This window comes from Marmota monax, unplaced genomic scaffold (assembly GCF_021218885.2).
Source record: "Marmota monax isolate L192 unplaced genomic scaffold, Marmota_monax_Labrador192_F-V1.1 WCK01_AAM20220418_F8-fsc00063, whole genome shotgun sequence".
Classification (NCBI taxonomy): Eukaryota; Metazoa; Chordata; class Mammalia; order Rodentia; family Sciuridae; genus Marmota; species Marmota monax.
The window spans coordinates 8,732,248-8,757,022 of record NW_026693726.1 but is presented as its reverse complement, the minus strand read 5'-3'; the positions used below and the strand labels follow the sequence as shown (position 1 = coordinate 8,757,022).

The 24,775-nt window shown below is 39.0% G+C and overlaps 1 protein-coding gene across 6 annotated transcripts in view; it reads left to right on the top strand.

Annotated features, from left to right (window-relative positions):
• The window catches only part of Asph (aspartate beta-hydroxylase), a 216,223-nt gene that overhangs the window by 65,656 nt on the left and 125,792 nt on the right, over positions 1 to 24,775 (top strand). For 4 of the 6 annotated variants that reach the window (XM_058584426.1, XM_046460565.2, XM_058584429.1 and 1 more), the window contains 9 exons: positions 1,604 to 1,696; positions 4,412 to 4,486; positions 16,820 to 16,942; positions 18,560 to 18,592; positions 19,325 to 19,381; positions 19,865 to 19,912; positions 20,443 to 20,475; positions 22,893 to 22,931; positions 23,674 to 23,709. In XM_058584426.1, coding sequence (XP_058440409.1) covers positions 1,604 to 1,696; positions 4,412 to 4,486; positions 16,820 to 16,942; positions 18,560 to 18,592; positions 19,325 to 19,381; positions 19,865 to 19,912; positions 20,443 to 20,475; positions 22,893 to 22,931; positions 23,674 to 23,709 — 537 coding nt within the window. The remainder of the gene's footprint in view (positions 1 to 1,603; positions 1,697 to 4,411; positions 4,487 to 16,819; positions 16,943 to 18,559; positions 18,593 to 19,324; positions 19,382 to 19,864; positions 19,913 to 20,442; positions 20,476 to 22,892; positions 22,932 to 23,673; positions 23,710 to 24,775) is intronic. The other 2 variants (XM_058584428.1, XM_058584427.1) reach the window with 2 other exon arrangements.

The following is a 24,775-nucleotide window of genomic DNA, read 5'->3' as shown; positions in this document are numbered from 1 at the left end:
GCCACTCTCGTGCAGCCAAGGAACTCTGGCCTTGCAGAGAACCTCTGAAGTCATTCGGGTAAATAGAATAGGTCCCACTGAGTGTGCTCAGCTCTTTGGCAAGTGTTTTTAGAGCAGTTGCTCTGTGCAAGGTCTTAGCCAACATGCTGAGATTACAGAGATTAATTACAGGATTCTAAAGATTCCTAAGCTTTTCCCCATTCATGCAGCAAAACTTGGCAATGAATAGTGGCATGCCTGTCCCATTCACGATTGAGGGATACAAGAATGGGTTATTCAAATGGGAAAGGACAGAGCAGTTTTCAGCCCTATATTTACATTTGAAATGTGATGTATTTAAGAAGCCTTTCTCTCTCCCTTACTCTCAGAAATTGAACCATGCTAAGGACTTGTGGGTTGGTGTGTATGATCTCTTTAGAATCTATTCGATCGATATCTTTACACTTAAACATAGAACACAACTGGATGCACTGGTGTTTGTTAATAGCATTAGGTTTTGTGTGGATGAAGTGTTGGAAATAAGTGAGCAGAGAAAATGTAGATAATTTGGTAGGTCATGACTATCCCTGCCTCAGTGTCTCCTGAAGATTGGGGAAGAGAAAACTAGCAGTGTGTTTTCATCAATGAGAAAAATGAGATGTATAGTAGCGAAGAGTAAGGAAAAATGCAAAGAATAAAGAAGAGTACAAGACATTGAAATATACGAATTCTCCAGACTGTAATAGTCCATGACGTTAAATGCTGTTCAAAGGTGCATATGTTCATGAAACACATCTGAACACTGTCTGGACCCTTTCACTGACCATCACTGCTACACGGGGAACTCCTAGGGAGCACGTCTTGGCACAAGATTTAATCGAATCAGACTCTTGGATCCAGTTATTTTTCTAAGTCGTTGTGCTTAATCGAGGATATAATGTTCTACATGGAAAATATCAAAGAACTAACACAGTAGTTATTAGATTGGCATTGACTTTAAAATCAATTTCCATCTTAATTTACCCTGATGCTTTATTTTTGTAGAAATTACTTTTAAAAATGAACTTTTTTCCATCTACTTTAGCTATTATAAATAATACGATTTCTTGTAGGTAGAATTATAAACAGTGGGTGATGTATGGTTTCCCCTTACTTTTTACTATTTGTAGTTTTTTTCAGATAAGTAAATAATTACATGTGAATTAAAATAAGGAGTATACACGAATAACCAAAAGTTCATGTTCGTTGTGTGTCCCACTGCTGATTTTTGAGCTCAGGTCTTAGGAAATAATTAGTCACTTATGAACCCAAGAGGAGCTTAGACTCAAGCAGGACTTCTCTTGGCAAGTTCAGATATGACTGTGTATTTTAAACTTTTGTGAATGATTAAACAATAATTTTTGTTTTATCTTTTTTTTTTTTAAACAAAAGGCTAACTTAGAGATAGTAAAAGCCCATATGAAGTTAAAGAGCAAACCATCTCCTTCAATTTTTAACCATGTAATATTGGAAAACTAAAAATTACTTGCACAATTGATTAAATGCTTAAGAGTATTGTTTTTCCTGGTTTAACATGACACAAAGATCAAGAAATTTAAGTTAATTTTGTGAATAAAAAATGCAGGACTTAAAGAAAGATCTGCTTCCGAGCCGATTTTCCCACCAGAGGAGGCTGAGCCACATGCTGAGCCGGAGGAGCAGGCTCCTGAGGGAACAGGTAAGTGGTCCTGGAGGTCTCAGAAGGATGTACTTAGCCTGTCAGGCATCTTTGCTTGCAGTTCACAGAAACTTATTTTGTCCACAGTTGGTTTCACATGTTTATAGAATAGTGAACTATTTTTCTTCTTTCTGAAATCTTATAATAAACTTTTTTTTAATACTAAAATTTTTGAACAGGAGAATTTTAATTTTTGAGACAAAGAATCTATGGCATAGTTATTTATTGCCTGAGATTATAGTTAGGAAGCAACTTATTTTTCCTTGATTCCAATTCTAGAATTATTATACCATATTACACTGAAAGTAAAAATAGACATGTATTATATACAAATGTTATCATTTGCCACATAATTTAATTAAGTAATAAGTAATTTAGAAAGTCTTTCTTCTGTGAGGATCTCCTGTCTGCATCAAAGGAATTCCCAGACTTCCTTATGATAATCTGTGGAATCTGTTTTGTATTTACACAGATTCATGGATCAGTTCAAGTTATTTCTGTAGTCACTGAAGAGACAATGATCCATAGGTTGAGAACTCTTGAAATATTTTAATAAATTAGTAAATGCACTTTTAATCCATTACTATCATTTCTTGTTTATGACATTTTTATGAAGTACTGTTTCACTTCTGCACTTTTTTCCATTTATGCAGAATGCAAAGAAATTTGGTTTCACTCTGCCATCTATTGGAAGTGTTAGGAATGACACTGTATTTACTGGCATCTTAGATTTTTAAATTCGAACAGTACTGATGAATACTATTTGATTTTCCTTCTTTACTTTTAAGATTAATATGTATGTTGCTCTAAATTTTATTATTTCTTCAGCCCATAATGCTATAAGAATTCACTGTATCCCTCCTATTAAGTCTTATAATTAGACGTGTATTTGGATTTAGCATCTCAAATTTTACTTTGTAGTAAATAAATTTATAATTTAAAAACCTTGGTTTTTAAGGCTAGTACATACCTCAAATGTTATGCCATTTTTCTTTGCACTCTTCCTTTTTAATTTTTGTTACTTTCACCATGAATTGTAATTAAATTCCATAATCCATTGGTTTATTATTAGCCCATATCCTTCTCAACTTTATATTTGTTTTAAATGTGGCCTTTCTCAACCTTCCTGTTACTCTGTCCTTGATTTTTCTTTTTTATCTGACTCCATCCACCTATTTGATAAGCCTAGTTATATAACTCATAAAAATTTGATGAAATAAAGCCCTTAAGCCCTTCTTGACCCCGCCTCTGCCATCTAATCTCTTCACCATAAGAGCTAGATTTTGAAAGAAAACTCTACAATTGCTTTTTCATTTTATTTTTTTTCATTCATTCTTTAACCCATTGTAGTCTGGCCTCTGCCTGTACTAACTGTCTCCATTGGAGAACAAGCACATTTACAAAATTATGGAAAAATGAAATAGTATGGTATACTTACCAAGTTCAAAGCTATTGCTGGTAGCCAGCAATTCTGGAAAAGTGTGTGATGGCCCAGTTGTGGAGCTCTCATATCCTGTTCCATGGCTTAGATCTTCACTTGGTGGATCAGCACAAGCCATTAAAGGATTATGCAGAGATGTAGAGTGCCCAGGCTACACTTCTGGCAATTCATACTAAGTGTACTTTGGCTGCTGTCCTCAGCAGTTGTGAAACTGGGAACCTAGTTAGGAAGCTGTGGGAGATGATGATGGAAGAATGAAGATTGGAGACTTTTCTAAATTGTTCCAGAATGTACATAAAGATGGTTTGTGAGATATAAATATCTCAAAATGTAAGACACTGCAATGCTTTAGAAGTGCTTTCATTGAGCAATTAGCAGATACTGTATTAAAACTTGTTCCCTGCTTGAAATTCTAGATTAATTTACTCCAATTTTGTCACTGAGGATTAGCCTATTGACATTAACTAATGTCATCGGCATTATTTCATAAGACAACATTTATGATATTAAGACCAAGCCTAGTTTTATTCTCTGAACAAAGATTGTTTCACTGACAATTGGACGACATGTCGATGTAATCATAGTTTCTTATACGTTGTGTGGTGTTGCAGTAAACCTGATAATACAATAAGCACCACAGTGTTGTCAGAATGCCACTATGCATGTTCACGTTTATTTGAATCTATGGAGATCTATGTGTCATGTTGTGTCCAAAGCTGGAAGGACCATCAGTTATAATGTCAGGCTATCTACTCTCACTTCCAGAATTCTGGGGGTCGTCAGCCCTCTTCTCTGGGTTCTCATCCAGCAAGGCTTCCCTTTCTCCTGTCAGAGAACACAGTGCACTGATCTATATTGATTTTTGTCTTCCACATGTTTTTCCTTATTTTCCAGGACCTTCCTTAATGAATTCCCTGCCCTTCTCACTTTATTCCGTCATTGGTCTGGACTTCACTAATTACAAACAACTCATTTTGATTTGTGAGGCTTTTTTCAAAATAAAAACCCTACCTAAATTAGTTTTCTGTCTTTAAAAGCCCTGTTAAAGCTTGTAACACTTATATCCATTAACAAAATAAAACCAGTTTTGATTATCTACCATGTTTCCCAACATAGGGGGAAAAAAGTAGTAAATGGATATGGGAAAAAATGCACAGTTGCTGAGCCAGATGTAGCCATTTTAATACACAATGCACAAATGCCGTATTTGGGTGCTGAGTTCCCTATTGATGTTTGAATATTGTCCACTTAGTGATGTCTTGTAATTATTTTAGAACCCCAGAATATTGAAGATGAAGTAAGAGAACAAATTCAGTCCCTTCTCCACGAAACGGTACATACAGAACATGGTATGGATTAATGTCTATTGTTTTGTCATGAGTTATGAAAATGATGTTTACATAAGCTTATTTACATATTGAGATTTAAAAGTTATTTGTACCTTAGGTTTTTTAAAATCTTTTATTCCAAGTTACTAGAGAATAGGTATTATTTTTAAATAGGACTAGACATGTTTTACCATACTTTACTATGAGGGAGTTTGTTGCAGGTATCTGATAAAGAATGTGTGTTGATAAGTGAGGATAAGCAAGCTGAGACCATGGTCCTTCAAAAATAGATTGGAAGAAGAGTGGAGGAAGCAGAACACCAGAAAGCAAGCTTTGTGATGAGCAAACTTTGTTCATCACCAAAGTAAAAAAGGACAGACTTCTAATTACATAGGTCATATTACCAGAGAAGACAAAGCATGCTGTCTACTTAGAGAATATAAAGGCTCCCAACTCTTGGATTTAAAAAATATCTCATATATGGGGAGAATTAAACGAGTCTCAAAACCAGTGTTTTAGGATTTTATAAGGCCGTTTCTTGAAGCATTCCTTGATGAAAACAGAGAGCATAACCCCAGAGTAAAGCTCATGAAGGCATTTTGAAGGTACAGAACACAGCGGGACCCTGATACCCTGATGGTTTGATGTGATACAAGGGTAGCCCTAAAGAAGAAAAATAAAATTGGGGTGTCATAAAGACATACAAATAGTTCTCTAGCCTTCAGCTAGATTTTGCTGATGACTGCTTGGCATGTAGGATCCTGTGTCCTTGTACACCAGCTCCTTTGCAAGTAGGAAGGCTATTTCACCTGAATGTGTATCTGCCCATATAAGCAAGAGTAGGCTTCTCTTTCCTACAGCTTTTATTTATGTATTTTAATAATCCATAAACATAAGGAGGTAGATGCAGTCAAAATAGACCAGTGATATTTTATACAGTGCAGGTAGTACAATAGTGGTGAGACATAGGATATTCTTTGGGGCTTACCTAGACTTGGGCCTCAGAAGAGACTTCATAGAGGAAATGACTGTCATCTAGAAGCACGAGGATGGTGTAGAACTTCACCTGTCTGGTCATAAGAAGAGGGCACAGCATGTGTGGAAGCCCAACCAAGAGTCTGAAGGTAGTTCAGAATGGTGCCATGTGGGATGAAGAGGAAGAGGGATGAGAGACAGATATCTGTTCTTAATTCTTAACAGCAATTAAAGGTGTTTAGGAGTGTGGTGTATTCTGCCCACAGTGGCGGGTGGGGGTGGGGGGGTTGGGGGGAGCAGGGAGCAGAGAGCCCAGATGGAGGAGGTTGTGCTGGTGACCCCAATGAGTCCAGGTGGCTCATCAGACTCAATTCTGGCAAAGGTTGGAAAGAAGGGAAGTAGAAAGAAACAGCAGGCCTGTGGGCAGGTGGGAGTGGGCAGCTCAGCAGAAGAGGAAATAATCTAGTCTAGCACATGTTTCCTGATACAGCCTTCTTGGACCTATTCTTGCTTTGTAGAGTTTTTAATCCCCTTAGACAATCACATTGATGATCCCTGGCTTTAAATGTCATTTATATGCTGGTGACTCCTGAATGTACAGCAACAACCCTGATGACTTATCTAAGCTCCAGGCTTACCCAGGGCCTGCTGGACCCTCCAACAGGACCTTGCGTGTGGCTCAGTCTCAAACTCTACCTAACCCAGAGCTCTGGCTTCCTCTGCACCTTTTAGGTCTCCAGCTCCCCCCATCCCACCCTAAAGTGCTGTTCCAGCCTTTTACATTTTTGTTAATGTCCATTCTACCCATGTAGTTGCAGAAGTTCAAATCCCAGGTGTTTTTCTTGCTCTCTCTTTCCTCTCCCCTTACTTAAGCCTGACACATTGCCCCTGGCACATACCTGCCTCTCCAGTGCCTCAGCCGTGACAGCTGCCTTTTGCCATGGCTGTTGAAGTGCCATCCACTCACACTTGTTTCCAGTCTTTTTTTTTTTTTTTTTTTTTAATTTTTTATTGTGGGTTGTTCAAAACATTACAAATTTCTTGACATATCATATTCCACACTTTGATTCTAGTGGGTTATGAACTCCCACCTTCACCCCATACACAGATTGCAGATTCACATCAGTTACACATCCATTGATTTACAAATTGCCATACTAGTGTCTGTTGTGCTCCGCTGCCTTTCCCATCATCCACCCTCCCCCCTCCCCACCTCTCCCCTCCCCTCCCCTCCTCTCTCTCTACCCCCTCCACTGTATAACCCTGAGGGTCTCCTTCCATTACAGTGCAATTTCCCTTCTCTCTCCCTTTCCCTCCCACCTCTCATCCCTGTTAAATGTTAATCTTCTTCTCCTGTTCTTCGTCCCTACTCTGTTCTTAGTTACTTTCCTTATATCAAAGAAGACATTTGGCATTTGTTTTTTAGGGATTGGCTAGCTTCACTTAGCATAATCTGCTCTAATGCCATCCATTTCCCTGTAAATTCTATGATTTTGTCATTTTTTAATGCAGAGTAATACTCCATTGTGTATAAATGCCACATTTTTTTTATCCATTCGTCTATTGAAGGGCATCTAGGTTGGTTCCACAGTCTTGCTATTGTGAACTGTGCTGCTATGAACATCGATGTAGCAGTGTCCCTGTAGCATGCTCTTTTTAGGTCTTTAGGGAATAGACCAAGAAGGGGAATAGCTGGGTCAAATGGTGGCTCCATTCCCAGCTTTCCAAGAAATCTCCATACTGCTTTCCAAATTGGCTGCACCAATCTGCAGTCCCACCAGCAATGTACAAGTGTACCCTTTTCCCCACATCCTCGCCAGCACTTGTTGTTGTTTGACTTCCTAATGGCTGCCAATCTTACTGGAGTGAGATGGTATCTTAGGGTGGTTTTGATTTGCATTTCTCTGACAGCTAGAGATGTTGAGCATTTTTTCATGTACTTGTTGATTGACTGTATGTCCTCATCTGTGAAGTGTCTGTTCAGGTCCTTGGCCCATTTGTTGATTGGGTTGTTTGTTCTCTTATTGTCTAATTTTTTGAGTTCTTTGTACACTCTGGATATTAGGGCTCTATCTGAAGTGTGAGGAGTAAAGATTTGTTCCCAGGATGTAGGCTCCCTATTTACCTCTCTTATTGTTTCTTTTGCTGAGAAAAAACTTCTTAGTTTGAGTAAGTCCCATTTGTTGATTCTAGTTATTAACTTTTGTGCTATGGGTGTCCTATTGAGGAATTTGGAGCCCGACCCCACCGACTGTAGATCGTAGCCAACTTTTTCTTCTATCAGACGGCGCGTCTCTGATTTGATATCAAGTTCCTTGATCCATTTTGAATTCACTTTTGTGCATGGCGAGAGAAAGGGATTCAGTTTCATTTTGTTGCATATGGATTTCCAGTTTTCCCAGCACCATTTGTTGAAGATGCTATCCTTCCTCCATTGCATGCTTTTAGCCCCTTTATCAAATATAAGATAGTTGTAGTTTTGTGGATTGGTTTCTGTGTCCTCTATTCTGTACCATTGGTCCACACGCCTGTTTTGGTACCAGTACCATGCTGTTTTTGTTACTATTGCTCTGTAGTATAGTTTGAAGTCTGGTATCGCTATACCGCCTGATTCACACTTCTTGCTTAGCATTGTTTTTGCTATTCTGGGTCTTTTATTTTTCCATATGAATTTCATGATTGCTTTCTCTATTTCTACAAGAAATGCCTTTGGGATTTTGATTGGCATTGCATTAACCCTATAGAGAACTTTTGGTAATATCGCCATTTTGATGATGTTAGTTCTGCCTATCCATGAACAGGGTATATTTTTCCATCTTCTAAGATCTTCTTCTATTTCTCTCTTTAGGGTTCTGTAGTTTTCATTGTATAAGTCTTTCACCTCTTTTGTTAGGTTGATTCCCAAGTATTTTATTTTTTTTGAAGATATTTTGAATGGAGTGGTTGTCCTCATTTCCATTTCAGAGGATTTGTCGCTGATATACAGGAATGCCTTTGATTTATGCGTGTTGATTTTAAATCCTGCCACTTTGCTGAATTCATTTATTAGCTCTAATAGTTTCTTTGTAGAGCCTTTTGGGTCTGCTAGATATAGAATCATATCATCTGCAAATAGTGATAATTTAATTTCTTCTTTTCCTATTTTTATGCCTTTAATTTCTTTCGTCTGTCTAATTGCTCTGGCCAGTGTTTCGAGAACTATGTTGAAGAGAAGTGGAGAGAGAGGGCATCCCTGTCTTGTTCCAGATTTTAGAGGGAATGCCTTCAGTTTTTCTCCATTCAGAATAATGCTAGCCTGAGGCTTAGCATAGATTGCTTTTACAATATTGAGGTATGTTCCTGTTATTCCTAGTTTTTCTAGAGTTTTGAACATAAAGGGATGCTGTACTTTGTCAAATGCTTTTTCCGCATCTATCGAGATGATCATATGGTTCTTATTTTTAAGTCTATTGATGTGGTGAATAACATTTATTGATTTCCGTATATTGAACCAGCCTTGCATCCCAGGGATGAATCCTACTTGATCATGGTGTACAATTTTTTTTATATGTTTTTGTATCCGATTCGCCAGAATTTTATTGAGGATTTTTGCATCTAGGTTCATTAGAGATATTGGTCTGTAGTTTTCTTTCTTTGAAGTGTCTTTGTCTGGTTTAGGTATCAGGGTGATGTTGGCCTCATAGAATGAATTTGGAAGTTCTCCCTCCTTTTCTATTTCCTGAAGTAGCTTGAAAAGTATTGGTATTAGTTCTTCTTTAAAGGTTTTGTAAAATTCTGCTGTATACCCATCGGGACCTGGGCTTTTCTTAGTTGGTAGTCTTTTGATGGTTTCTTCTATCTCCTCAATTGATATTGGTCTGTTTAGGTTTTCTATATCCTCCTGACTCAATCTGGGCAGATCATATGACTTAAGAAATTTATCTATACCTTCACTATCTTCTAATTTATTGGAGTATAAGGATTCAAAATAGTTTTTGATTATCTTCTGTATTTCTGAAGTGTCTGTTGTGATATTGCCTTTTTCATCCCGTATGCTAGTAATTTGAGTTCTCTCTCTTCTTCTCTTCACTAGCATCGCTAAGGGTCTGTCGATTTTGTTTATTTTTTCAAAGAACCAACTTTTAGTTTTGTCAATTTTTTCAATTGTTTCTTTTGTTTCGATTTCATTAATTTCAGCTCTGATTTTAATTATTTCTTGCCTTCTACTTCTTTTGCTGTTGTTTTGCTCTTCTTTTTCAAGGATTTTGAGATGAAGTATGAGATCATTTATTTGTTGGTTTTTTCTTTTTTTAAGGAATGAACTCCAAGCAATGAATTTTCCTCTTAGAACTGCTTTCAATGTGTCCCATAGATTCCGATATGTTGTGTCTGTGTTTTCATTTATCTCTAAGAATTTTTTAATTTCCTCCTTGATGTCTTCTATAACCCATTGATCATTCAGTAACCTATTGTTCATTCTCCAATTGATGTATGCTTTTTCCTTCCTTCTTTTATCGTTGATTTTCAGTTTCATTCCATTATGATCAGATAAGATGCATGGTAATATCTCTACTCCTTTATATTGTCTAAGAGTTGCCCTGTGACATAATATATGATCTATTTTTGAGAAGGATCCATGTGCTGCTGAGAAAAAAGTGTAACTGCTTGATGTTGGGTGGTATACTCTATATATGTCAATTAGGTCTAGGTTATTAATAGTGTTATTGAGTTCTATAGTTTCCTTATTCAACTTTTGTTTGGAAGATCTGTCCAGTGGCGAGAGAGGTGTGTTGAAGTCTCCCATGATTATGGTGTGGTGGTCTATTAGACTCTTGAACTTGAGAAGAGTTTGTTTGACGAACATAGCTGCACCATTGTTTGGGGCATAAATATTTATGATTGTTATGTCTTGTTGGTGTATGGTTCCCTTAAGCAGTATGTAGTGTCCCTCTTTATCTCTTTTGATTAACTTTGGCTTGAAATCTATTTTATTTGATATGAGTATGGACACGCCTGCTTGTTTCCGAAGTCCATATGAGTGATATGATTTTTCCCAACCTTTCACCTTCAGCCTATGTATGTCTTTTCCTATCAAATGCGTCTCCTGTAGGCAGCATATTGTTGGGTCTTGTTTTGTGATCCATTCTACTAGCCTGTGTCTCTTAATTGGTGAGTTTAAGCCATTAACATTTAGGGTTATTATTGAGATATGGGTTGTTCTTCCAGCCATATTTGTTTATTTCTGTTACTAAACATTGTTTGTTTTCCTCTTTGATTGTTTCCCCCCCCCCCTTTACTGTCCTACCTCCCACCGTTGGTTTTCATTGTTATTTTCCATTTCCTCTTCCTGTAATACTTTGGCTAGGATGTTTTGAAGAGATGGTTTTCTAGCTGCGAATTCTTTAAACTTTTGTTTATCGTGGAAGGTTTTAATTTCATTCTCCATCCTGAAGCTTAATTTCGCTGGATACACAATTCTTGGTTGGAACCCATTATCTTTCAGTGTTTGAAATATGTTATTCCAGGATCTTCTAGCTTTCAGAGTCTGTGTTGAAAGATCAGCTGTTATCCTGATTGGCTTGCCCCTAAATGTAATCTGCTTCCTTTCTCTTGTAGCTTTTAAAATTCTCTCCTTATTCTGTGTGTTGGGCATCTTCATTATAATGTGTCTAGGTGTGGATCTCTTATGATTTTGCACATTCGGCGTCCTGTAGGCTTCTAGGATTTGGGATTCTGTCTCATTCTTCAAGTCTGGGAAGTTTTCTTGTATTATTTCATTGAATAGACAGCTCATTCCTTTGGTTTGGAGCTCTGTACCTTCCTGTATCCCAATGACTCTTAAGTTTGGTCTCTTAATGTTATCCCATATTTCTTGGATGTTCTGCTCATGGTTTCTTAACAGTCTTGCTGAGCTGTCTATGTTCTTTTCCAGTTGAAATACTTTGTCTTCATTGTCTGATGTTCTATCTTCTAAGTGTTCTACTCTGTTGGTAGTATTCTCCATTGAGTTTTTAAGTTGGTTTATTGCTTCCTGCATTTCTAGGATTTCTGATTGCTTGTTTTTTATAACCTCTATCTCCCTGTATAGTTGATCCTTTGCTTCCTGGATTTGTTTGCGTAATTCGTTGTCGAAGTGATCTTTCATTGTCTGATTTTGCTGTTTAATGTCTTCCTTGATACTCCAGATCATCTGAAGCATGTATATCCTGAATTCTTTATCTGACATTCCATCTGCTGCAGCTGTTACCTCTTCTAAAGTTGCGTTGACCTGCATTGCTTGTGGTCCTTTCTTTCCTTGTCTTTTCATACTGCTTGCGTATCTTTCCTGCAGGTGCGGGCGGCGGCTCTGCTCTCTCCTTATTCCAATTGGGGTGTCGTGGCTACCACGCCGGCAGGTCACTGGGCCTGTTCTGGGAGCTGGTGGCGGCTCTGTTCTGCCCCTACTCCAATTGGGGTGACGTGTCTGTCGTACCAGCAGGCCACTGGGCCTGTCCTGCTGGTCGGTCGCAGATCTGCCCACCTTTCGGGCACGAGTGGAGGCTCTGCTTTGCCCCTACTCCAATTGGGGTGTCGTGACTACCCCGCCTGCAGGATGCTGGGTCTGTTCCTGGCAAGGGAGGCGACTCTGCTCTGTCACTACTCCAATTAGGGTGGTGTTTGTACCCCGCCGGCAGGCTCCTGGGCCTGATCCGCCGGTCTGTTGTAGGTCTGCCTACCTTGAAGGCGCGGGCGGCGGATCTGCCCTGCCCCTCCTACCACGCCTGCGGACCCCTGGGCCTGATCTGCAGGTTGATCACTGGTCTGCTCACCCTGCGGGCACGGGTGGCGGTTCCGCTCCACCCCCACTCCAATTGGGGTCACGTGACCACCACACCGGCAGGGCCTGATCCGGGCGTGGGATAAGGATCTGCTCTGCCCCTACTCGAGTTGGGGTGACGTGTGTACCACACTGGCAGGCCACTGGGCCTGACCCGCCAGGCTGTCACAGGTCTGTTTACCTTGCAAGCGCGAAGGGCGGCTCTGCCCTGCCCCTCCTACCACGCCCATGTACTACTGGGTCGTGGGTCTGCCCACCTGGCGGGTGTGGGTGGCGGCTCCGCTCCGCCCCCTCTCCAATTGGGGTCACGCGGTCACCACGCTGGCGAGCCGCTGGGCCTGCTCCGGGGGCTGGCGGCGGCCCGGCTCCTTCCCTCTGGCTCGAGGACAAATTGAGGAGACTCGGGTGACTGAGCCTCACCCCCCTTACCAGGAGACCAACTGCTTATGTCACCGCTGGTATTGATGAAGATCTCTCCTCCACCGCTTTCTGCTGACATCAGATCTCTGCCATGTTGGTATCCTATGCGAATGGCAGCATTTCGTTCCCCTTGCCAGGCAACCCAAGCAATGGGTGAGTCCTGACCTGCCCTCAGCAGGACCCGGACCGAGACACAGTTTCCGCGGGCTCCTAGCCCCGGTCCAGGGAAGTTCCGGGAGCCGGAACTCGGCCGCTCCGTGCTCGGTGTAAGCTCCTATAAGTGTAGGCTCCAAGAAGCAGCCCCCGCGGGCTCAGTTCCGGGAGCCGGAATTCGGCCGCTTAGTGTTTGGTGTATGCTCTGATAGTAGCAGGGTCCAAGAAGCAGCCTCCGCGGGCTCCGCAGCCCTGAGCCAGGGCGGTTCCGGGACGGTTCCGGGAGCCGGAACTCGGCCGCTCTGTGCTCGGTGTAAGCTCCTATAAGTGTAAGCTCCAAGAAGCAGTCCCCGCGGGCTCAGTTCCGGGAGCTGGAATTCGGCTTCTTGGTGTTTCGTGTTTGCTCTGATATTAGCAGGGTCCAAGAAGCAGCCTCCGCAGGCTCCGCAGCCCGGAGCCAGGGCGGTTCCGGGACGGTTCCGGGAGCCGGGACTCGGCCGCCCCGCGCTCCGTGTTCACTCCGATAAGATCAGATTTTAAGAAGCCCCCAGGCGCTGAACCCTAGCAATCTGTCTGCAAGCCGCAGGCGAATTGCAGCCTGAAATTACCTGTTCTATGGCTGAATGAGCTGCGGTCAGTCAAAAACAGGTGTGGTGACGTCAGTTTACCAACATGGTGGCTGCTGGCCTCCTCTGTGGTCTGACCGGTGTGGAGAACCGAGATGGACCGCTTCCTTCCCCGTCTCGAACCCAGAATTCAGCCCTGAGTGCGGTGCTTGCGCGTCTGGCAGAAACTGCAGCGCTGTAACCCTGCGTCTCTATCCCAGCGCGCCTTGCAGACTCTAGCCGCGGGGCGATTTGCTGAATAAGCAGTGTTACCCTCCGTGTGACAAACCTCTCGCGTTTGAGTCCCCGTAGCCGATCCTCATGCGATGGAAATCCTTCCTCCAGGTTCCGGCGCACCCCACTATTGCTGGAAATTCCTAACAAGATATCCTTTAGCCGTCCTGACTTGTCATACTCCCACACAGTGAAGCAGCACACGGGGGTAATGCACTCCCCTCGCCGCCATCTTCCCTCCTCCCCAAGAGCCCTTTCTTTGGGGACCTTGTTTCCAGTCTTGAGCCTCTAAAACCCAAGTTTGGTGTTCGATGTGCTCAGGCAGTCGTGCCTTGTCTGACCCCAGTCTCTTTCTCCTCCTTCTTTCTTTTCCTAGCCCAACTGGCCTTCTCTTTCCCTTGCAATTACCAAGTTTGTCCCTGCCTCAGAGCCTTTGAACTTGTCACATGTCTGTGGGGATGTGCTGTCTACCCCCACCTCATCTTCACATCTCCTCTGACCTTGCATGGCCGCCTTCCCCTATCATGCACATTTCATTACTGGATTGAAATCTTGCATCTGCCATTTATTAGCTGTGTGGCTTTAGCAAAGTCCTCAATTTCCTCATGTTTTAAAATGGACAATAGTAACTGCCTCACAGGGGTGGGGTACCAGCTGCAGAGGGCTGGGTAATGCCTAGAGTCTAGGAAACTTCAGGATGATCTCATCACACGAGGCTGTCACTGGCCAAACAGTGGAGATTCACAGACAGTGAGCAGTGCTTGGGTGGTTTACCTACAGAAATGTTGATCGGTCAGTGATGTCTGGCTGCTAAACTGGTGAATGTAAAACTCATATAAGATGTTCCTGGATTGAACTAGGAGAGAATAGGGAAAGAGGAATATGGTATAAAGATAAAGAGTAGTGAAAGTCTCAACAGGAATTAGATTTGGTGCTTTGTTTACTGAGTAGAAAAAAATGCAAAATGGAAGGCAGAGGAATATAGCTGGCTGTGATAAGACAGAAACCCCCTCTTCACAGGGTTATTCAAAGAACTAACTGGAAAACTGAAACTACAGATATCATGGAACACACACGCTTTTGTGTGCTCTCTCTCCACACACACACACACACAAAATTATTGTACATACATGCTATGTATAACCAATATATATATAAAATATTATGTTTTTTTTTAAATTTTTTATTGTTGGTTTTTCAAAACATTACATAGTTCTTGACATATCATATTTCACACTTTGATTCAAGTGGGTTATGAACTCCCATTTTTACCCCATATACAGATTGCAGAATCACATCAGTTACACATCCATTGATTTACATATTGCCATACTAGTGTCTGTTGTGTTCTGCTACCTTTCCTATCCTCTACTATCCCCCCTCCCCTCCCCTCCCCTCCCCTCTTCTCTCTCTACCCCCTCTACTGTCATTCATTTCTCCCCCTTGTATTATTTTTCCCTTTTCCCTCATTTCCTCTTGTATGTACTTTTGTATAACCCTGAGGGTCTGCTTCTTATATACTTTATCATGCACTGTGGCTGTAACCATTTTAGTTTGAGATGTGGCAGCAAAACTAGCAGATATTTTCTTTCACAATTTAATGGAAATTTGTTCTCACTCTAGATCTCAGCCACCTCAGAATATTGATTTTTTTCAATATCAAAAACTTTCACCTTTTTGCCTAAGGAAGCAGCACCTTATGGCTTCTCTTTGAATATCAGAATTGCAGCATTTTGGAGGACATTACTAAGTAAAATAGGGCCGCTTAAGCACAAGCACTGTGACACCCTGGCAGCCCCTCTGATAACCAAGATAGCTGTCAAGTGAGAAATGAGCAGATAACATATATAATACGGTGAACAACAGGGTGATTCATGTTCCAGATGGGATGGAGAGAGATGGCTCAAGATTTCATCATGCTTCTCAGAATAATCTATAATTTAAAACTTACAAATTATTTCCAGAAATTTCCATTTAACATTTACATGCTGTCTTGATTGTGGGTCACTGAAACCACAGAAAATAAAACTGTAGATGAAGAGACTATTAAAAAATCATAGCTCCAGAAGTGGGTCTACATAATTTGGTAACATCTAAGAGAATTACTATGCTACTGTAAAGGCACAGTAACTCAGAAGGACTTTCCACAATTTTCATGGTAATATTGTTGCTACTATAATAATAATAATAATAACACCTAAGTACTTATTATGAGCCAACAACGTTTCTATGTATTTTCACCTCACAATAATCCTAAGAATATTTATTATTTCTATTTTATGGAAGGGAAATTGTAGACATGGAGTTGGTAAGGAATTTGTGCACAGTCATGAGTTAGTATGGAAAAACCTAAATCCAGAGCCAGCCCCTCTAGACTTTGCACTCTTAATCACTGTACTTCATATAGTCTAGCCCAGCTCCCTCAAATTCTTAGAGTATTATTTACAGGAGGTAGTCTGCTGGGAGCCTTGTCACATTAATATGAGGATAATTTTTAGGCATGATAACAAACTATATTTCAGTGGAATAATACAGTCAACATCCACATGAAAGCAAAACTGCTCAATATATCAGAAGTTAATCACAGTAGAGAAAATAGGCATCTTTGAATATCTAAAGGCTAAGCATAGAACAGTTTAGATTCAGTATAATACAGATATTTGTGTTTATATAGCATAAATAAGGTGAAGTGGCCTTCCTACTTGCAAAGGAGCTTGTGTAAGATAGGTTGCTAATTTTTCTTTGCATCAGAACATTAGATAAATCATTTAAAAATTTTATATGCAATTTTATGTCAATTCTCAATACAAGTTATTGGTGTGATCTTTTCTCTAATTTGGTGCTAATTGAAGAGGCACATTAATAATTATGAGTTTATTTATTTATTCATCAAATAAGTATTGAATACTTCTATGACTAAGTATGGTCCCAGATGCTGGGCAAACATAGTGAACAAAACTTAAGAGGTGCTCATTGTTTGTGAGTTTACTTTCTAATGAGACTAGCACCTGGCCAGAGTGAGGGAGGAAACACCTTCAGAATGAACAGTGCCAATGATGGCCGAGAGTAAGGATTGCATAGCAGCCCTTCAGAAGGCCTCTTTGCCTAAGCCAGCTGCTGCCTATGGGCTAGCGTATACCTATATTGTTTTGTTCATTACCCTTGTTGAAGGAGAGGACCTGCAACAAGACCAGGATGGACCAGCAGAAGAACTGCCTCTGGAGTATGAGAATTTCTTTACAGATGATGCAGATGATACATTTGAGATGCTGGAACCTGAAACACTTCATGAAGGTAGAACACATTTATTTGGTTTCAGAATAAAATATAGTAGATAGATTACAATTGCAATTATTGAATCTTTTCTTGAGCCCCTTTAAAGCCAATATTAAATGTTTTTCTGTATTTTTTGAAATCAAGTTTAAAACCTCAAGTAAAGTAAATTTTTCCCTAAAATAAATAGATATCCAGGTTTTGATTCAAAGCCCTTTTATAGAAAACTCAGAATACATAAATTTCTTATAAAAGTAGGTGAGATACCTCAGCAAACTACTATTACGGTATTCTCCTGCCAAGAGTGCTGTTTGTTACTTGGCAAACAACTGTTGAAGTACTTGACTTGATCACCCATCACAGGCTTTTGATCTAACACTAACCCTAATGACCGTGAATAGGACACTCTTCTTAGTTTCTGTACCGGATGTCTGTAGGCCTTTTCTGCAAAAAGCCAGGTAGTAAATATTTTAGGCTTTATGGAACCTCAGCCTCTGTTACAATGTTCAGCTTTGCTCTCAGAGTGCAAAACTATACCCATGCTTCTTGTTTAGAGGAGGAGATACAGTGGCAAAGAAATAGTGATGTGAGTGTCCAAACAAACTCAAAGAATTATCGTGCATAATTTTGTGTGTGTGTGTGTGTGAAAGATTAAAACACAAATATTTTTGAACATATATGTGATTTTGGATGTACTATATGTTGAATATAGTTGATAATAGAAGAGCTTTAGCACCTTTGACCTTTAGTGATTACTATGTCATGATGTCTATGGGAAAGTGTTTCTAATTTTTGAGTAGGGATGCTGATAAAAATTAACTCTGGTTTCCGTGGATCACTCCTTCCCTCCCATCTTTGGCCTCCATGGCTCTGCAAGATTGAGGGCTGTTTAGAATTTTGTATCTAGGTGCTGCTTATGCAACACATTTCAGTTAAGATGCTCAAATAACCAGGAACATGAGGAATTTGGTGTCTCTAAGTGTAGGAGGTATAGAGAGAGGTAGAAAGAAATACTTCTAAGAAGTTTATAAGTTCTAGAGACCTTATTTATTGATATAATCTTTAGTTGACATAGAGATTCAATTTGAACTTTAAAGTTTCAACTTTACTACAGTCTTTAGAAATTAAAAAAAAATTACATTTTGTGTATCTGTTTTATACAATGAGCAATGAGCAATGGTCACAAGCTCATTGAGGATCAGATTTTCTGATTAGCTTCCTGGACACATAAAGTTCCCTTTATTCTCCATTTGTAGACTGTGTATTTTTGCTCTAAAAAATAGTAGGACAGGTGTAGGAGATGGAACACCACAGTGGAATGTGAAATGGAGAGAAATTAGCACATTTTCTGCGTTCAGCCTTTGTCAGTCTTTCACCTTGTATTTATTAATCACCTGATTACAGTGTTTGTCAACCTTGTGGAGATGTTGAGTGGATCAAATAGAACACATGAGACACTTGAGAGTGCAGTTCAGGGAATAAAGTGTTACACAGATACTTAATTGGTATTTCTATATTTTATGTTATTTTCTTTAAATCAGTAATAAGTCTAAATTCAGAATATACATCAACACTACGATACATACCATTTTATAAAAGTAGTAATATCAATTTTTTTCAATTTAATGTTTTTTTCAGTGGTTGAGGATAGTTATCTTGTGGAAGAGCCAGGTAGGTTTTAACTTAATATTATTCTTTCCTAATTAGAATAAGTCTTTAATGGAACATCATGATATATTTAAAATATTATTTATTATTTACTAATGATTTTGAAAGTATTTAATATATCACATGATAGGGTTCATACTATTGTTATTATTTTGCTTTGTAGTATAGATACACCTTTGTGAGTTTAGTTTCTATTTTGAAGTTTATTTCCCATGATAAACAGATCACTCTTTGTAAGCTTGAGTACCATGTGGTATTTTTGACTAGCATTTGTGGTCTATATACACTATGTTATTTATATACACTAAACCTGTGTTCCAAGGTAGAAGAAACCCACATAGAATACCTGAGCTTGAAGCCCAGGTGAGGGCTGGGTGGCGTGTGCACTTGCTCACAGATTCTTCTACATGGGCAGGAGGAAGACTCACTGGTACTACTCTCTTGGGCTGTCTGCCTCTGTTTGCTTTTATTTACTGTTGTTAAGTCTGCATATGCTAAATGAGAGTCTAGCTCTGCTCTTTTGTAGTTAGATTATAAACTCATTGATGCTGGAAACTGTCTTGTTCAGTTTTGCATGTGACCTTAAGCACTGAGGGTTCCAAGAGTGAACATGGCTGATCATTGTTCTGATTTAGTTTTGTATTTCTATTATTACCAGGAATTATACTTTTCTAGTTTGGAGTATCATGAAAAATCCATGATGTTTTAATTTCCTAATTATTTCCCAATTTATAGTTTTACAGGATCATCATCAGGATATAGAAGAGATGATATATGACCAGGAAAACCCAGGTTTGTAATATGAAAATCTTTGATAAGTGCTTCTGTTTGAGGCACTGGCCAACGTCATTTAACACAGTGTGCATGATTCACTCTGATTCAACAGAGATTTCTTCATAATAACTTTCAATCATTTTTGATTCTCCAAATATTTACAAAAACTTCTAAATAAAGTTTAGTATTTACCTGGGGAAATAAAGATAAAGGAAATATGTTTTTAAACCTTCTTTAGGAGTCTGGTCTATTAGAAGGAATGGAATTGAATTATGGTGTAGTAGATCCAGACTGGTTGCAGATCCTAGTTCCCATTTTTTGCAGCTTAAACAGTAAATTCTAGAACTTTGTTCAACTTAAATTTTATTTCATTATAATAATAGCATCTATTTTACAAGGTTGTGTAGATCAGAATTGATTTGAATCTTTTAGAATGGTGTCAGGTAATGCAAGTGTTTGGTGTTTTCATGTTTGGCAGAGGAAAATATTTTTTTCTTTTAGATTCCAGTGAACCAGTTGTAGAAGATGAAAGATTGCACCAAGAAGCAGGTATTGGATGAACAGTTTCATTCAATTTTGAATGTTAATTTTAGTTGCAGTACTTTGTCTGTTTACATGGTAATTTTTCTTTCAAAAAGTCAAGAAGCAATTTTTAACATGACTTTTTGTCTCGTAGTGAAATCAGTATATTAAAATAATGTCAGAGTCTGGGGATGTAGTTCAGTGCCTAGCATGTGTAAGGCTCTGAGTTTGATCCCCAGCATCACAAAAAACCAAACAACAAGCAAACAAAAACAAAGATGTTTGTATTTCACTTCATCTACCAACAATGAATGGGTCTATAACAAACAGGATGTTAAATTCTAATGGCTAATTTTATTTATCTTGTGCTGAGGAATTTTTACAGGAATACTTGCTCTTTGCTTTAATTGCATCTGAACAGAGGCATTTATTACTGACTACTCAAACATCAATGTTTAAAGGAATAGAAATTTGTGTTTAAAATTAATTTATTTTTTTAGTGAAGCAGTTTTAAGGACTCATGTAATATTTTTTTTTTAATTCTCTTTCTTTTGCAGATGACGTAACATACCAAGACTATGATAAACAAGGTTTGAAAATGCTTCTTAAACCTTAAGGCACCTACTTGTTTTATCCCCTTAGTTTGACTGTAAAATATGCAGGTTTGTGTTAGTAAACATCAAGACATAGAAATGAATAGTTTTTCTCAAAAATGCACTTAGTGAGATTATTTAACTGTTCCAATAGTTCTGCCATCGCCTAAGTAATTTCTTAAACTTTTTACAAGTTGTTTTGGGGCACTTACAAATTACTTTAAAAAATGTATCTCATTACTTTATAGTCATACCTTTTGACTAATATATGCATGGATAACTGCTTTAGTTAGAGTTTACTGTATTTGTTTCTATAAATTAATCCCATTCTCAGAGGTTACTGATTTCCCACGTTGGGGAAGATTAAGAGGAATTGGATTCCATGCTCAATGCAATGGCAACATGGAGAAAGGAATTCTAGCAAATTTGCAGCATAAGTAGTATCTAATTCAGATCCTGGTCGACTATAGCAGCTCCTGTCTTTGAGCATTTTATGCATTATTTTTCTGAATTCCATGAAGTGCCTCGTATTTTCCCTGCTTCCCAAATGAGAGAAATAAGCTTTTGAGGAAAGTAATAGCTGCAATGATTTGAATTTAACTCATATCTGAGTTCCACCTGCCAATCAAGGAGCCAAAGAATGAATTTCTTGAAGGGGGGTGTTCAATGTTGTTATGTCCCTCTGAGAGCCATGTGTAACAGCACTGAAAATGTGCCCATGGTCTAGTATGATAGTGGCCTCATGGGCGACTTGTCATTAGACAGATTGGACAGGGATGATAGTAGTATAAACCAGCATGTGAAGGTGGAGGGGAAGACAAAAAAATGTTTCTAAGGTAAAATGAACAGAGCTTGATATTTCAGGTGTAGCCTCATTCCCTCTTCTGGCTTGATGACAGGTGGTCCTTTTTTTTTTTTTTTTTTTTTTTTTTTTTTTTAAATTAAGATAAGACCAGCTGGAAGGCAGGAACCAGGGCTCTAGGTCCTGAGTCCATTCCTTATGAGTTGGTGGTGATTTGCCAATTACACATCTGGGAATCATCAGCATCGTCATAATTGGAACCAAACTCTGTGCCCTTCATGAAGGAGGATAGAGGGGGATCAGAGGTGGTTCTATGGCTGGACTTTGAAGAAAGCCACATTTAATATCTACAGAAAAGGGATGGAGTGATAAAGAAGATTGAGAAAGAAATAAGACATTAAATAGAGTCTAATCTCACTGAAGTCTAGGTGCAAAGTATCGCTTAAGTGATCTCATGGGCAAAACTGGAAGGTGTCCAGCAGATTTAATGAGGTGCTCACTGGCCATCTCAGCAGGAGCCTTTTCAGGATTGTGGTCAGGACCAAAAGATAGGTGGGAATGGGCTAAGGAGGGCAAATGAGGAGAGGAGACTTCAAACGTAAATGGATCTTTAAAGAAATTAGATTATGAAATGGACAAAAGAGAGTAAAGGGAAGCAGGCCCAAGAAAAGGTTGATTTTTAAGATCTGTAGAAGTTTGAGCATATTTAAATGCTATCTCTGCTCAGGGTGACAATAAGCACACATTTCCTCGTCCCTTTCATCTTCCAAATGCCCCAAAAGGACAAAATGATTGTACCGGAATACTGACAATATGTCCAAAAATAATACATTCTCAAAAATGGTTCTTCATTAAATAAATACAAAAGAATAAATCTGTGACCATTCTGGGGAAATAAGATTGTTTGTTCCTCCTGTAGCAGAAAATTGGAGACCTTTTGGAAGATCAGGTTGACTGAGAAAGCAGCCAGCTTCCAGACACAGCATAGGGCAGAGGGCTGTGCAGGAATAGCCTGCTTTGCAAAAAAGTTCTAAGCCCAGTTCCAAGCCCAGTGACAACCCTTAAGAGAAGGAATGGGTAGCAGGCACTTGTTACAGGGTGGGTGGATGAAGGACCTGCCTGCCAGTCAGTGCCTTCTAAAAGGCCAGCAGAGGGTGTTTGCCTCCAGGTTAAATGTCTGGGAATTACTGAATATTTTTTAATTATTAATTAAACAAGGTGGGGAAATGTTCCTATAGGTGATGTGCAGGGAAGAGCTTTAGCTCTTTTAAACCTTCATCATAGACAGGAAGACAGTTTTCAAAAGAAAATTCAGTGCCACTTGGGAATAAGTGGATTATTGAGTTCTGGTGACAAGTGATTGAGGGAGGAGCTTGTCTTTTCCCCCTGTATAAGAAGGGACCATATGGGATTGCTGTGTCCCATGGCTAAACAGTGTCTGACCTGGAATTTAATCCAGACCTGTTTCACTTCAGTTGATCAAACTCCTTCCCACCCTGCTCTGTAATCTGTGTTCAAAGACAAAGGTGGATTCCTGGGAGCACATTGTCCATTTTTGTTATGATGAAAATGATGCAATACTAAAGGATTATTTTTTCTTTTTATTTTATAGAATACGAGCCTTCAGAAAATGATGCAATAGAAATTTCAGGTAAGTTTTTGTCTGTAAACAGATGTTACTTACCAATCAAACCCCCTTCCATTTGTTAAACTTTTGTAACTTGTGAAACAAAGAATAGGTACAATAATACAAAACATTTTCCAGGCACTAAGAAAATAATTGCTACATGTCTGTGGTGGAATTGATTCCAGAATGAACCACGGATTAAAAAAAAATCCAAGGATGCATAAGTCCCTTGTAGAAAATGTCATAGTATTCCTTGTGGCCTGTGCACATCTCTCTGTGTACTTTACATCACTGTTATTTACAATCTTAAAACAATGTAAGTGTTATTGCAGCAGTTATTATATTGTATTGTTTAAAGCATAATGAAAAGAAAAATCTCTATACATATTCAGTGCACACGTAATTTCTTTTTGAGGGGGGTTGTTTTGTTTACTTGTTTGTTTTTTCTTAGTTGCTTGTTCTGTTTTTTTGTATTTTGATCCTTTGTCAGTGAGATGCATGCATGTGGAACATATGGATACTTATTTATTCCATTTTGATGGTGCAAATTTTTATGTTAGTGATAATGTTAGCCTACTTAATGTACTCTTTGAATATAATTTAGAAATTAAAATTGATATTCTAATATAAATACTCACAAGTCTCTCCATAAGAAGAGGCAGTCTAACAAGGAAAGCAAAGCTTAGATATCCAAGGGGATATTAGTTACTTTAGGGATCTGAATGAAGGTGAGTTGGTGTAAAGTATGTTTTCCTCTTTTATTTAGATAATGCTGTAGAAGAGTCAAACATAATTCCAGAAGGTAAGTTAATTTTATTTTGCTTTCTATATTAAATATATGTTCATTTATTTAGCAGGTATTTATTGGGCATTTCTATTTGCTTCTATATAATGCTCAGGAGCTGGAAATGTGGGAGTGAATGAGACAGAATCCCTCTTCTCATGGGAGCTGGCATTCTAGTGTCCATACAGGTGATAAATAAAGATTGTGGGAAGTGAAATGATGATGTTAAAAATCAAATTACCATGGGAATAGCCTAGGAGGTTGCAGAGGACTACCTGAATAGAAGTAGGTATGGCCTTTAAGAGAAGGTGACCTGGTGAGAAAGGGTTAGCCCTGTGCAGAGAGGGGTTAAAAGTTGAGACTTTTATGTGATAATTCATCTGAAGGGAGGGAACCTTTTTGGGAGAAAATTTTAAAAAATGCTTTCTGAAAATTAAAAATAGTTGCACACACTATATTAAACCCTGATACTTCAATACAACTTAGATTTACATAGTTTTTTTAAAATTTATATGACAGTGGAATGCATCACACTTCTTATTACACATATAGAGCACAATTTTTCATATCTTTGGTGGTATACATAGTATATTTAAACCAATTCGTGTCTTCATACCTGTACTTTGGATAATAATGATCATCATGTTCCACCATCATTAATAACCTCATGCCCCCTCCTTTTCCCTCCAGCCCCTCTGCCCTATCTAGAGTTCCTCTATTCCTTCCATGCTCCCTCTCCCTATTCCACTATGAATCAGCCTCCTTATATCAGAGAAAACATTCGGCATTTGTTTTTTTGGGATTGGCTAACTTAGCATTATTTTCTCTAACTCTATCCATTTACCTGCAAATGCCACAATTTTATTCTCTTTTATTGCTGAGTAATATTCCATTATGTATATATGCCACATTTTTAAAAATCTATTCATCTACTGAAGGGCATCTAGGTTGGTTCCACAGTTCAGCTATGGTGAATTGTGCTGCTATAACCATTGATGTGGCTGTGTCCCTGTAGTATGCTGTTTTTAAGTCCTTTGGGTATATAAACCGAGGAGAGGGATAGCTGGGTCAAATGGTGGTTAGT